We start from the raw sequence: 15,000 nt of genomic DNA on the forward strand, positions 1-15,000 counted from the left end.
TGCTTTTTCTACAGGTTACCTCAGAAGAGCTGAATGTAGAGAAAAGGGTAAAAGATGTGTGTGCACAGATGAAGGTCAAAGTTCATACCTGCTGGGGTTCTACATTGTACCACAGAGATGATCTTCCGTTCCCCCACATGTCCAGGTGTGAAAGCAGATACAGAGAGGAAGCTACCCTTTTCGTGAAAGATACACTGCAGGTTAAGAAGTGCCTTGTAATATTTCCCTCTGTTTTTAGGCTTCCCGATGTGTACACTCAGTTCAGAAAGGCAGTGGAGAGCGAGGGCAGGGTGAGGCCGGTCTTCTCAACCCCAGAGAAGCTAAATCCCCTTCCTCCAGGCCTCGAGGAAGGAGCCATTCCTACAGCAGAGGACCTTCAACAGACAGGTGAACAATCCACCAAGACACATGTTCGCGCATTTATTCTATGTGTTTATGATTCAGGATGTTTATTATGTCTAAAGAAGCCTAATGCTGAAACGCTTTCCCCCTAGCAGAGCCTGTGATTGATCCTCGCTCAGCCTTCCCCTGCAGCGGTGGGGAGAGTCACGCCCTGGCCAGACTTAAACACTATTTCTGGGACACTGTGAGTGCAACATGTGTTTTACATTAGCTGCTGTTTAGAGAGCTATGGAGAAAAAAATATCCCAGATGATCTATTAAAGATCCTCCATGATGTCTGTTTTAAAGGATGCAGTTGCAACGTACAAAGAGACTCGTAACGGTTTAATCGGTGTGGATTATTCCACCAAGTTTTCACCTTGGTGAGTACAAATGTATCACTGCCTCTCTGCTCCACTTTGCTACATGGAGTTTAATATTTCATTGAGGTAATTCCTGTGATTCTGTCTAATGGTGCGGCTTTGGTATCCTGCAGGCTGGCAATGGGTTGCATTTCACCCAGATATATTTATCATCAGATCAAGCAGTATGAGAAGGAGCGGACAGCTAATCAGAGCACATATTGGTGAGCACACAGGCTGGTGATATGTGAAAATCTATATTTGTAATTTTTTTTTTTCCCTATCTGATGAGCTTCCCTGCTGTCCTACAGGGTAATTTTTGAGCTTTTGTGGAGGGACTACTTCAGGTTTGTGAGTGTGAAGTACGGAAATAGGATTTTTCAGGTCAAAGGTACAGTAAGCTGATGTTTTTATGTTACTTTTATTATTATTGTTGTTGTCTGCATGAAAAGGTATATTTCATGTCACTGTGACTTCAACTCAGGACTTCAAGACAAATCTGTGCCATGGAAAAAGGACATGAAGCTATTTGATGCATGGAAAGGTTTGTGCTCTTCACTCATCCTGCATGAAATATTCTTTGAACTGAAACAGTACGTATAGTATACGAATATAAAGGTGAATTTGTGTGCAACTGGAACTTACAGAGGGACGCACCGGAGTGCCTTTTGTTGACGCCAACATGAGGGAGTTGGCAGCGACCGGCTTTATGTCCAACAGGGGGCGTCAAAATGTCGCTAGCTTCCTCACAAAGGATCTGGGCCTTGACTGGAGGATGGGAGCTGAGTGGTTTGAGTCCCTTCTGGTAAGCAGTAGTTGTTTATTATCTTTATACATTATTTCAAAGCTTAGTTGTTTAAGAATATAATATTCAGATATTAATACAAAACTCATCTTTTTAAATGTTCCCTACAAAGATCGACCACGATGTCTGCAGCAATTATGGTAACTGGCTGTACAGCGCTGGGATTGGAAATGACCCCAGAGAGAACAGGAAGTTCAACATGATCAAACAAGGCCTCGACTATGACAATAATGTACGTTTGACGAAGTAAACACCGTTTCATTTCCTTTTGACATTTGTCTAAAACTTCACCTTTTGCGCTTCAAGACAAAACTGCTGAGTCACCTGTTGTGCAGGCTTTGCTGCTTTATTATTGAGATTAAAAATAGGACAAAATGTGAGGAAATCAGTTTTGACTCATCGGTTTGCGTTTGTCTGTCAGGGAGATTACGTCCGACAGTGGGTTCCAGAGTTGCAGAATATCAGAGGAGGTGATGTGCACACACCATGGTCACTCAGCAACGCTGCGCTGGCCCACGCTCATGTGACCCTCGGCGACACCTATCCCGCTCCCATTGTCACGGCACCTGAATGGAGCAGACACGTTAACAAGAAAGCGGTGGGTGTCTGGGGGAAGTAGTTAGTGTGATTGTGTAGTGCTGCTATATTAGTGTTCAATCCATAACTGCTGCAAATAAAAGCGCTTGGATATAAATAGACTTACTCCACTATTGTTTGTACGTTCTAGTTCTTGTACTTCTTATCTACTACAGCTCTAAGGCCTAATTGCACTTTTAACCCACTACATGTATCTGGCAGATATTACTACATGTTACTCTTCAGCTTTATCTAAACTTAAACTAAACTTTCCATAAATAATAACATACACTTATATCTCAGTAAATAGAAAAGCGTCTGCTGCTCCAGTCTATTTGGGGCCCCTTGTCACGTTGTCACCAGTTCCGCAACAAGAGAAACACTTCCCCTTAAAGTGTTTCATTTATTAAAATCAGAAGAGGTCGACACTTCCATTGTATTTTTTTAGAAAATAAAAAAATGTTCATATAATTTGTGACATAACATTGTTTTTGTGTCTTTTCTACCCAGTGAAATATCTTGCCATCCCTCAGATGTATTTAAAAACAAATTCTACATTTCTTTCCTTATTTTATTTTTAATTGTGTGTATTTTCTTTTATACAGTTTTAAAAAAGTTTTTTCTTTCTTTCTTTTCTTCAGGGTGGCACAGGACCTTCACCAAGAGGAAAGAAAGGCCCGTCTCACACCCCCAAACAGCATCGGGACAGAGGCATCGACTTCTACTTCTCCAGAAGCAAGAACCTGTGAACACGTGGACGCTCCACTGATTTAATCTTGAACTGTTTCCATGAAAATCTGTCTGGCACATTGATGTATTGATTCAGGGAAGCTGAAGAATGAGGATTTGAGGAAGCACACGTTACGGTGCTTTAACTTCACTGATAAGGCCATCAGTTCTGTAGAAAATTGCCACATCGAGGGCCTTCTATGGATCCTTCGCTGCGTTTCCGGTTATGCAGCGACTGTGAAAAACCACAGTGTGGTTTTGTTATGATTCAGAATCACCTGTAATGACCTCATATGATGTTTTGAACAGATTACTGTTACTTTGTTCTTGCAGGTTTTCTGTGCATTTATACTTTGTTTTTGCTTTATGTGTGATGGTTACAAAACGGCTACATTAAAGTTGCTATCTGGTGCACTAAATCTTGACCTCCATTTATCAGAGCAAGGAAGTCAGTCCGTCTTTCTGAGCAGCTATGAATACAGATGAGAGTAAACGGGAACAGAAAACGTGCGTGTCTATTTATTTTCTGTGGAGCTCGCTCCGGTGAGAACTTTCATTCATCCTTGACAAGCTCTCTTCTCTTGTGGTCGCAGGAGTAATAGTAATAACAATAATGTCGGTGTTTTAAAAATAAAAAAAGAAGCGCACTTTGGGTTGTTAGCTCCACTTGGTAAATAACACATCTCCACCCCCCGTCTGTGACGCACTCCGGCGCAAAGACTTCACTTCCTCAGTCAGGTAGGTTGTGTTGTAGACTTCCGACACATCACAGCATTTCAAATCACGTCTATCGTTATAATGTTTAGTCTTTCTTACTTATACAAAAAACTCCGTTAACTTAACCGGAAACTTTTGGAACATGGCTTGCGCTGACTCGCAAGTTGACTTGGAGACGATTCCTCTCGTTGCGCTAAACATGAGCGTGAGGAAAAAGCTGGGACTTTATCTGAACCCCAAGCACACGGTAGCAGCGGACTGGATGGCGCTCGCAGAGGCCATGGGCTTCAATTACCTGGAAATAAAGAACTACGAAGTGTCCAAAAACCCAACCTGCACGGTTCTGGAGGACTGGCAGGCCCGGAGCACAGACACGTCAGTGGGGAAGTTGTTGTCAATGCTCTCGGAGCTGGACAGAGAAGACATCGTGGAGGATCTGCGACCACTGATAAGTGCGTTACTGCCATTCCACTTAGATCCACTTGTCTTTAATAAATAAATGCCTCTCGTCGATTAGGATTGATTTTTTTTGCATTGATTAGGATCGGTCATAACTTGTGCTTATTCTTAATGCACGCTTGCTTTTGTACCCCATCTTGTCCCTGTCGCCTGGTTCAGGAAATTATTAACGATGAATTCCAGTGTTGCTTAAATAGATCTTACACTCGTGACTAAGAGCGTGTCTTTCGCAATATTTGCCCAAATGCGTAAGTGTTAGTGTAATAACTGAGTATAAACACAGTTTTAAGTCCATCACATGGAATCTGCTGCGTTTGTACCTACATTCCCAAAGCATCTCCCTGAACTGATTGCATGTTTGCGCTCATGTGTGCCGTTTTGCGCCGTTTTGTTCCCAGATGAGGATGTCCGGAAGTACTGTGAGAATCTTAAAAAGAAAGCTGAACCCCCGCTCCAGGTTCCTGAGGTCGACAGCTGTGTCCCTCGCACCCCTGAGAGGTCTGGGATCACTGTGGATGATGACCCTGAAGGTGAGCATTTGTATGAACTTACAATAATATATATGCATACACATATGCTCACATTATGTCGAAATATTTTATAAAGAACCTCCCATTAGCATTAACAATAACGCTTCAAAGACAGCATAAATGACTCAGCACGTCCTCTAATCTGCTCATCTTCAGCATGGGTGCAGTATTACTGCCAGTGTCACTGAAAAGCTCTCTTTGCTACATTTGGCTGATATGGTTAAGTTCTGCAGCCCTATATGCATTAGTTTTAACTGATTGCAGCTTAACCAGCTACATCAGCGATCACTGTATTTGCATAATGATTTCCTTCACTTTGTAAATGTAGGCTTCCTTCTAAATTCACAATGCTTATTAATATCAACGTATTATAGTTTTTTTCCTTATTAAACAAAACAAACTCATCTGTTATATGTTCGAAACTTCGAGACTTTGTAGCTGTTTGTTTGTTCGGGTGTTTTCTGTGGTAAACTATCACAGGGGAAAAAACACTCCTACTTGTCACTTGTCTCTTCATCTGACCATTTATCTGAAGCACTAATCGTGCACTGCTACACGGCCTCGCTGCTCCTGTTTCCTCCGCAGCCTTGTGGTTTTCTTATTATTCTTATGTACTTCGCTCTAGGAGTTTTATGTTGTGTCAGTGATGCGAGATGTTTCTGATTAATGGCCCTCTGTGTGTGTGTTTGTGTGAAACTTTAACCACTGAGTTGAATCGAGATGTTTTGAGTCCAGGGGTTCCCGAGATGTTTGATGCCTTCATCTGCTACTGCCAGAGCGACTTTGCGTTTGTCCACGAAATGATCCGTGAGCTGGAGCAGACGGACTACAAGCTGAAACTGTGTGTGTTCGACAGAGACGTCCTCCCGGGCTCCTGCGTGTGGACCATCACTAGTGAACTCATCGAGAAAAGGTGGGACACTGACACATTTACTAACCTGGTTTTTGTTTGGTCTTTTCATTTTTTTTGTTTTGTTCTAATTTTAACTTGAAAAAGTGATTAAGCGAATAACGTTATGGGGCCAGGTGTGAGTCTGAAACTCCAGGTAGGTCATTATGGTCCAAAAAAAGCACAAAAAAGCACTTTACATGATACTGATTTACAGTTTTGTTTTTTGTTTTTTTTTTGCAATTCAATTTTGCATTTGTTAGTCAGATGCAACACGAATTCCAACAGGCGCAGTCATGAAGCATGCACTTGCGCAGGATGTGGTTCAGACTTGTTTGCCGTTTGGTTAATAATCTGTGTATTCGTGCCTGTGTGTGTCGATAAAATGTAGAAATGGAAAGTTCAGAGATGGTTTAGAAAGCCAGACATAACTAACGTCAGTTTCATCTGAAATTCAGATATCGAAAGTCACCTAACAGAAGAAATCCAATTCTCAGCCAGTCATGTTTCCTGAAATCTCTGTTTTCTTGCTCTCACAGTTTTTGCAACTGACTATAATCTGTGACCTTGCACGCAGGTGTAAACGGATGGTGGTGGTGATTTCTGATGAATATCTCGACAGCGATGCCTGTGACTTTCAGACCAAGTTTGCTCTCAGCCTTTGTCCTGGTAATGCTCACAGACATATATAAATATTTTATATTAAACAACCCTGTGTTAATTTTTCTGGCTTATGCGTGCAGCTTAATTATTTATATTCTTTTTTTCTATTTCAGGAGCTCGAAGTAAACGCCTGATTCCAGTGATCTACAAGCCGATGACAAAGCCCTTCCCCAGCATTTTACGCTTCCTCACCATTTGTGACTACACCCGGCCTTGCACGCAGGCCTGGTTCTGGACTCGGCTTGCCAAAGCTCTGTCGCTGCCATAACTGTGGAGCAGGCGGTTAATCATATTTCAAAGTGCCTTTTTGTTATTCCATTAAAAGATTATGTTGGACAGTGGCCAAATGCAACATTGGAGGAATCTCACGATTACAATGTATGTATATATTTTACTGCTTCAAATTGCACTTCCTTTGGAGACGACACAGATTCCTGCACACTGTCATTATGAAAGTGAGACTGCACAGTAGTATCCAACGCCAACAAAGTTCTCAGTGCACAGAGTCATTATCATATTATGAGATTTCCACTTCTAACAGGGGTTTTGCGTGGCCCTATTTTGTATTTTATGTGTGTTGCATTGAGAAGAAGGGTACATTCTTTTGCCACTTCCTCTTATGAGCAAACTTGTTCATGAAATTGAAGCTTAAAGAGGAAGAACTGTTTTGGCTCTGATACTTTCACAAGTTCAGTTCTACTGACAGCTGACACCTGCCTTTCTGTGCAGCAATTCTGTTACTGTGGGATCTCTACTTTTGAGTTTGTGTTTTTAAAATGCTCCTTTTAGACCAATTAAAATAATGTTGTTGTTTTTTTAAATAAACGAATAAAGTTAACGTGGTGTATTATTCAAAGTCTTTCTTTGTTTATTTTTTTTTAATAAAAAAATTAATAATATGGAACTATAAAATTAAATATGCCTTTAGTTTCCCTGCATTTGTTGTGACTGTGCAAATCCTGTATGGTATAAAATAAACCACCAGAGGTCTCTAATTTAATGCGGTAAGGAAAACTGTGGTTGTCTACGCTTTACAGTAAATGCACGAACACCCAATCAGAAAGCAGCATACGTGGTTCTGTCCAATCAGAGGCAGGCTCTTGCTGGAGAAACATGCCTCCTCTCACAGACTGCTCTTTGAGAATGTTAATACCTGACTTTTCCCTGTCAGGTGTTTCAGTTGCCTAGCTTGGTGGTTTGATGTTTTCACATTGTACGCCATTCAAACTATATTATATGATGAATCAGTAGAAGCATAATGTGCTAATTTTAGTGGAAAAGAAGTGGTTTATATTGAGGTAATAAGTGGAACCTAAACCTGTAAGGGCACACTCTGGGGCGATGTCGCGTGGGATCCGCCATTAAAAGTGTGGCGGAAGCACTAGGCTTGTTTCGGCAGTTTCCTAACCGCAGCACTCAGCGTCGATAGTGTGCCACACTCAATATGTCCGCCAGGAAGGCCCACATTTTCTCAGTAGGAATGCGGTAGGCGGGGCTGCTAGGCTAGTGTCAAACTTTGGGAATGACAGGAGTGCTGCAGGATTCGCAAAGAAGGGGAAGTGTCGCTCTTGTTAGTCCTGTTTGGATTACTTTGACTATTTTTTACGCCCGCTTTTTGGATTCACCACCTTTCTACACACAGAGAGTCCTGCCCCAGCGGATCCCTCAGCCATGTCGGAGGACCTGAGCTCCCAACCCTGGTCCATCAACAAAGATGATTACGAGCTACACGAGGTGATTGGTATGTGATCCTTAGCTTGTTAGCTACGTGTAAACCGTCAGTTTGAATTTCCCCGTGAGCTCTCTCTGAACGCAGGGGTTAGGACGATGAACACAAGCTCGTACCATTCAGATGTTAACCGAACAGAAAGAAGGCATCCTCCTTCTCCTGAGCTGCGTTGAGTTCTTCGCCTTTGGTAAATTGGCCAATTCTAGCCGGGCGGTGTTGTGACTTGGGCAGTCAGAGGAATGCCTCCCCCGAGAGCGATGACCCCGTCCGGTGGGGCTATGCCGAAGTCGTAAACGAACGTTAATAACGTTATAGTCTACGTGCTGGAAAATAACTGCTTTCATTGAGCAGCTCTTCATACATGTGAACTGCTAGCTTGATACTTTCATAAATGCACTTTAGCTAGAGGACGCCGTATCTGTGGATAGCAATAGTATTAATTGTGTCACATTTAACCTGCAGGATTTATTTATTTATTTTTTAATAGAAGTGACAAAGTTATTTTTTTGGAGGGGGTGGGGCAACAAAAAGTAACCCATGTAAAGGCACTGTAGCTAGGCTAAAACTTAAACCCACTGTGTTATTATTCACTCCTATCTCATTTTGTAATACACCAAACACAGGAGCTAAAAGCCCCCCTCCTCAAAAAAAAAAAAAAAAATACATAAAATAATAATAATGATGACAGGGCAGAATTTGCAGGCTGTAGTCCTCAAAGTTGGGTCAATTCACTGCAAGAGCGTTCACTGAGGACCAATCAGTATTAGAGGGCTTCACAATACTAATCTCATGGCTAACATAAGCAATAATCTTTTAATATTTGCTCTTGTTCCTCTGATACTATTCTAAAGTTTAAAAAAAAAAAAAATTCCTGAAGGCTTGTTTCACCTTTCCTCGCAGCGTTAAGAGGATGACTTAATGAGGAGCTTTCACTTGTGTAGTTATGAAAAGTCCAGCCCCACAAATAGATGACCTGTCCTACCTTTGGGCTGGCTTTGTTTAAAAAAAAAAAAAAAAAAAAACTCAAAGGGAGAAGGTGAGGAGAAGAGTGTGAAGAATATAAGCAAAGTATTGTTCCCCCAGACTGGTTCATTTGTGCCTCTGGTTCACTTTTGCCCAGGCAGTGCATGCTTCCTCTACAGGGAATCTGTATGTTTACAGAGGGTCAATTTTACAAGCCCTAAAGCACCCTTTTGTGTATTTTTAAAAGAGCTGAAATTAACTTTAACCCAGTTGTGCCCTCCCCAGTTTCTTGGAAAATTTGTACCGGGTCACCACGCAAGATAACGCCCTGAAATTTGGCATGCCCACAAAGATAAAGCCCTTCTTGTACAGCAATCAGCTCTGCTGTATTTTCCTATGAAGTGTTTTTAACACAAAATTGCTCACAAAAGTTTGAAACTAGTGAGACTGTTTCATTGTTGAACCGATTATTAACTTGGCCTCAGAAAGTGGTTGTACAGTGAGCCTTAGTTTTGTCCCCTCAGATTATTTTCAGGTTGTGCCCCTTAAATCTGAACATGCTGGTTTACTTTGCATGTCATCGAGTTTAAGGAGATAACCATCCGTGTGAGACTGCATCCTAAGGCTCACACTTTAAACAAGAATATTCCTGTTCCTCCTCAGCTTCAAAATTACAGTCCCCTCTCTCTCTTTCTCTTTTAAAAGTTGAAGGAAAGATCTAAGATGCTGCAATTTCCTCTCTTGAGACCAACCATGAGAAGAGCTATTGGTTTCTTTTAAAAAAGCTAAATTTCCCTTTCTATTCTCAAAGCTTGTATGTTCTTGTTTAGTCCACGATTACGTTCTTAAAGACTTCTTATGTTCTTAGCACAAGTGGGAATCACATTAAAGCAAAGTCACACATTCAGTCTTGCCCTCGGGAGTTACATATACGTTTTCATGTCATTGTGAAATAACTTGCTGAGTGTCTTCTTTATCATTTGTTTCATAAAACGTCAGGCAGGAAATACAGAAAAATCCTCATGACACCAACTTAAATCTTAAGGTTGATTGTTTTGAGACAAAAGCAAAGCGGCTTGCTATTGCAATTACAAGGTTGAAAATGGAAAACCACAGGCCTTTTTCTTTAAGAACCTCATCTCACTTTCTTTTTAATTTAATAAAATAGACGCTGACTTTTTCGCTGCTGATGGACTTTCAATAGACCGACCAATTGGCTTGGCTTTTCTTTAGTTTGTAGCGCTTACCACTTCAACAGGTATTCATTAGTGGAGCTAAATTACTACTGCAGATAAGCGCAGGAGCAAGCCAGGCTCCCCTCTGAACCCACCTCTAGTCCTCATCCTAGCAGAAAGTGTTGCATAGATACTGTATAAATGGTCTCTTTTCATGGAGATGCTGCACAGCTCTCTGCTCGGCTGGGAGGCTCCTGCGTCGAGTATGGCTCTGTATACACAGCGTGCCCATCAGAGCTATTGTTTTCTGTAACTTCCCTGGGGAAAGAGGACTTGCTATTACATGGTTCACACCCACTCTCTCCCTCTGTTAAGCGTTGGATCATACTGGACATGGTCCATAGGAAAATAATACAGCTCTCTCTCCGATCCTGGATCATAATTTGGATCATTCATGTTGGCAAATCTAGACTGGAAACTTTCTGCTTCCAGTGTTTGTATCCACCAGCAACCATGTTTCCTCCCTAATGCTTGCTCTGTCCCTTAGATGGCTTTAAAAAAAACCTTCAGTAGATACCACAACAGGATCCAACCTCAGGCTAAGATTTCTGTAATTTAATGCCAATTTAAGGCTTTAAGCCTTAGTTTTTAAAGTAGTTCAAGCTAGAAGATGAACATGGAAGAGGAATATGCACTAAAAGGCTGTAAGTGCTGGACCGCTGCAGTTTCTAGTCATGTGTGACATTTCTCGTTGTACCTTTGAATAACTTGTGGAATGTCAGCCAGGTATGCAGAAGAAATGTAATAAAAGACAACTGACGTCAGGCACTGAAATGGCCTGGTGAGAGCAGGAAAGACATGGTGAGAGAGCCGCTGTCACATTGCAGGCCACAGCTGAAAAGGGGAGACATTGACTCAGGCCTTATTTCGTGACATCATAAAGTATTCTTGCATACAAGCTGGATTATTTTGTATGTCATCGAGTTTTAGGATGTACTGTATACAAGTGCTATTTTGCACTTGTATACAGAGAATGCATAGGTATAGGTGAGAATAAGAAACCACAAAAACATCATCCATCTGGAAAACATTTTGAATTGACTTTTTGCACTTTCATGGACAGAATAACATAATTGTATGTTTAAAAATTGCTTTTAATACTTGGATGCAAATCCTTTGCAGTCAATCACTGCCCAAAGGCTAAAAACTATGGACGGCATCCAATGCTGCGTTTCCTCAGTTGCTGCTTGTTTTTTCGTCTTTCCACATTCAGTTGTATATTTAACAATTGAGCAGAGTGCTCTGTTGGGTTGAAATCAGGCGACTGACCTGTTCGTGCTCATTTCTTTACCCTGAGAAACTCTTGGGTCGCTTTTGCACTGTGAAGTGCTTTCTGATCGGTTTTGCAGCATTTGAGCTGAGAATGTAGCTCTGTATGCTTCGCAATTCATCCTGCTGCTTCTGGGAGCAGTCACATCATCAATAAACACTACCGACCCGTTCCACTGCCAGCCATACGTGCCTGAGCCATAACATTGCCTCCATTATGTTTGACAGATGATGTGGTATACTTCAGATCGTGAGCTGTTTCTCTACTTCTTGATACTTTTCCCATCCAGTTACATTGTTAACCTTCATTTCATCTGTCCAAAGATTAAATTGGACTTTTTTAAGGACTGTGCAGACTCTTTAAGATGTTTTCTGGCAAACTCTAATCTGTCCTTGACTGTAACCTGTGCTTTGCACCTTGTTGTTTAACACTCTGTATTTACATTCCATCACTTGAATATAGACCTTGACAATGTTACTCCTACTTCCTTGAGCATGTTCTTGACTTTGTTAGACGTTATGAAGTTATTTTTCTTAACCATGGAAATAATTCTGTCATCATGCACTTTAGTTGTCTTCTGTGCTCTTTCAAGCCTTGGCCACTGGTTTTGCTGTCTGATAAGTTTATTATGATTTTTCAGTCTAATGACTGGCCTCCTTCACTTGCATTGACATCTCTTTGGGCTTCATATTTAAAATTGCAGTGAAAGGCTATTAGATAAAACTCAACACTTTGCATCCACTTCAGATATTAAGGAAATGGGCCTCAGGTAATCATGAAACTAGTCGTGCCTCTGAAAATGGTGGACTGTATATATAAATGGGTGTAATTCCTAAACAGTTAAAACAAAACATTTGTAAAAACCCCTCGAATTAAAGCTGAAAGTCTGCTCTTCAATTGGCCATTGTTTGTTTAGTGGCAAAATTACAAAAATTCTGACCCCATGATCTGTATGTTGGCTCTCATTAAACCCTCATTACAGTATTTAGACTCAAATGGTAAATGCTGTTGCCCAAAAAAAATTAAAAATCTATAAACTTTGATGTGTCATTCACAAATAACCGGGTTATAGTATAATGCTGCCATGCCAAACTCAACTTGTTTTGAGGAAACATGCTTACTGAAAACACTTTCTTCTTCTTCTTCTTTTTTCCTTCTCCAAAGATGCTTCTCTTACACAAGTTGTTTTCACGCTGTATGCAGCTGTACTTGCTATCTGGAGGCAAACGGGTTGTTGCACATACAGTGTTTTAAAACTAAATGTGATGAATGATCATAAACTTCCCTCTGATGGGGGGAGCTTCAGACAGTAAATGGACCCTTTGGTATATGCAAAATCTGTAGGGATGCTTCCTCTTGACTCAGCACTTGGGTAATTATAGATCTTAATTACTGGAAACCAGGAAGAAGTATCCCCACTCTAACTGCGTTCATACAGTCATTTCTTTAGATGTTTTGGCTACAGTTCAGACAAAAAGATAAAAACAACACCTGAAAAATCTTGATTTCTATTAAAATTTTTCTTTAAGCGATTTGCAGTAACAGCCATCTTGAAATATTAATGATACAATGAAGTAGGGCTGCACGATTAATCGTTAGAAAATCGCGATCTCGATTCATACTTATGTGCGATCTCATTTCCAAATGACAACGATTTAAAAAAAAAAAAAAAAAAAAAAAGACGACGATTGTACCGCATTTTGATCCGGGACGTAATCTGCATGAAAACAAGCGCTCACTCTTCCTGCTCAACAAATGACAAGGGCGGAGCCTTATACCACGTGATACAGAAGCTGTGCCGTGTGATGCTAAAATTAGCAGGGAAAAAAACAACGGAGAACACGTCAGGGATGACAAGAAAGTGACAGGAGAAAATCCGTCCCGGGTCAACCACCCAAACATCAATAACGGGAACCTTATACAGCGCTTCCCTATACCCGTCGAACTCCCGCAGGCACAAAGAAATTACGGAGGCTATCACTTATCACCTGACCAAAGATATGGCTCCCATCAACACTGTGCAAAACGAGGGATTTAGGAAAATGATCAACATCCTAGACAAACGCTACACGGTGCCGTCCCGCAACTATTTTTCTATTGTTGCACTACCTGCTCTATACACGCAGTGTCGAGCAACGGTGGAGACGGAATTTCAAGCAGTACAACATTTTGCAGCAACCACAAAACGTGAGACATTTGTTGTTTTTATGTTTATTTATTGTTTTTATGTTTATTTATTGTTTTTATGTTAAGTCTCAACTGTTACGAAGTTGATGTGCAGTTAATAAGTGCAATAAATATTTATATTGGAAAAGAAAATCGTGAGAGAATCGTGATCTCAATTCTAAGCCAAAAAATCGTGATTCTCATTTTATGCAAAATCGTGCAGCCCTACAATGAAGAGTATCATTAATAAAACAAAAAACAAAGTTGCGTATGAAAACACATAGAAATAACCAAGGTAGCGTAACGCCATGTCAACATGTCACATTTTCAGCTGCCGGCTGGATCATCTTCATTTGATTTCGCCTAATGAATTAACTTAATATATGAATTTAATTTTGCCATCAACTTCCAGAACAAGCAAAATGTCGTTGTTGTTGTTGTGCTGCTGGAAATAGAAAAAAAAATCTGAGCCAGAACTTTTGAAGTATTTGTTTTCATTTATGTGGTTTGACAGTAAATAAAGTTGATTCATTTATTTATTAATTTATGCACAAAAAAAGGGGGAGTGGGGGAAACGGAAGAAGAAGAAAAACTACTGCTTTATATCTGCAGCCTTTGTATCTGTGCCAGACTGCTTAGTAGATTAGATGCTTCAAAGCCCTGGCACTACTGCAGTGCTTGCCTTTTGTGAGTATGGCTCTTTTGTGTGCTCTCTCTCATTCGGGGAGAAAGGTTGGTGATGATGTGCTGTCTGTAAGAATGACAGTGATGTGACTGAGGCTTATTTTGTAAGATCTGGATTTATTTTTTATTTTTTGACTTGGCTGTATTCAGTGAGTCATAATAAGGTCCGACTTCTTCTCAAACCGTTATTAGCTTGCTGGCTTTTACCTAATGAGATTTTCTGCATTTCCCTCTGTGTGCATCATAGTATATTTACTTAATTTATGTTTGTTTTTTTAGTTTTTTTAGAAACTAAAAGATGAGGTATTTAAAAATCCTTTAAATGAACACGTAGCAGACACACGCCTGCTCTGTGAAACTTTGTGCTAAGGTGGGGGAGTTGCAAATAGCAGCTGATAAATTGGACTACATGTCCTGGTGGCTCTTGGTACCCTTTGACCGCGCCTGCTGTTTACCCAACAGCCTTCCCCTTTTCCATGCTCTCCACACACATGCTCTCCAGCCTGTCCAGCCACCCCTGACGACTCACTGTTTGTTTGTGTGGAGGAATTTACACTCCACTGTGTACAGGGAAACTGTCTCTCTGTGGTTCTGCCAGGGGCTGAACTCCCATCACTGGCCAGCCTCCAGAGGTTTGTTTGGTATTGGTGCCGGGAGTGGAGGGGTCGGGAGGGGCTGGAGGATACATTTACAGCACTGTTCAGCCACCCCTCCAGCGTTCAACGGTGGAGTGATCCATGATTACTTGGATGATGCAGAGTTGTGCAAGGACAACCGCACATCATGAAGAGGTTACAATTAATAGATCGCACCCACCCTGTAGGAAGTAGGATTTCATATTT

At 41.1% G+C, this 15,000-nt stretch overlaps 3 protein-coding genes across 5 annotated transcripts in view; all 3 read left to right on the forward strand.

The window, feature by feature from the left end:
• Window positions 1-3,272, forward strand: part of cry-dash (cryptochrome DASH) — a 5,514-nt gene extending 2,242 nt beyond the window's left edge. Inside the window, exons 4-14 of one of the 2 annotated variants that reach the window (XM_084939384.1) lie at window positions 15-145; window positions 239-387; window positions 495-586; window positions 691-764; window positions 878-967; window positions 1,055-1,134; window positions 1,228-1,287; window positions 1,391-1,548; window positions 1,661-1,780; window positions 1,970-2,146; window positions 2,766-3,272. In XM_084939384.1, coding sequence (XP_084795510.1) covers window positions 15-145; window positions 239-387; window positions 495-586; window positions 691-764; window positions 878-967; window positions 1,055-1,134; window positions 1,228-1,287; window positions 1,391-1,548; window positions 1,661-1,780; window positions 1,970-2,146; window positions 2,766-2,873 — 1,239 coding nt within the window. In that variant the 3' untranslated portion in view covers window positions 2,874-3,272. The remainder of the gene's footprint in view (window positions 1-14; window positions 146-238; window positions 388-494; window positions 587-690; window positions 765-877; window positions 968-1,054; window positions 1,135-1,227; window positions 1,288-1,390; window positions 1,549-1,660; window positions 1,781-1,969; window positions 2,147-2,765) is intronic. The other variant, XM_084939385.1, reaches the window with a different exon arrangement.
• A 322-nt stretch (window positions 3,273-3,594) lies between these two features.
• Window positions 3,595-6,967, forward strand: myd88 (MYD88 innate immune signal transduction adaptor). The gene is made up of 5 exons (XM_084939387.1): window positions 3,595-4,022; window positions 4,428-4,559; window positions 5,295-5,472; window positions 6,026-6,117; window positions 6,225-6,967. Exons 1-5 carry the CDS (start codon window positions 3,713-3,715, stop codon window positions 6,377-6,379), a joined length of 867 nt encoding a protein of 288 aa, XP_084795513.1. The 5' UTR covers window positions 3,595-3,712; the 3' UTR covers window positions 6,380-6,967.
• Window positions 6,968-7,521: 554 nt separating this feature from the next.
• oxsr1b (oxidative stress responsive kinase 1b) overlaps window positions 7,522-15,000 on the forward strand; it is a 44,300-nt gene continuing 36,821 nt past the window's right edge. Inside the window, exon 1 of one of the 2 annotated variants that reach the window (XM_084939380.1) lies at window positions 7,522-7,852. In XM_084939380.1, coding sequence (XP_084795506.1) covers window positions 7,783-7,852 — 70 coding nt within the window. In that variant the 5' untranslated portion in view covers window positions 7,522-7,782. The remainder of the gene's footprint in view (window positions 7,853-15,000) is intronic. The other variant, XM_084939381.1, reaches the window with a different exon arrangement.

This window comes from Perissodus microlepis, chromosome 9 (genome assembly GCF_051167445.1).
Source record: "Perissodus microlepis isolate ML-2025 ecotype Zambia chromosome 9, ASM5116744v1, whole genome shotgun sequence".
Lineage (NCBI taxonomy): Eukaryota > Metazoa > Chordata > Actinopteri > Cichliformes > Cichlidae > Perissodus > Perissodus microlepis.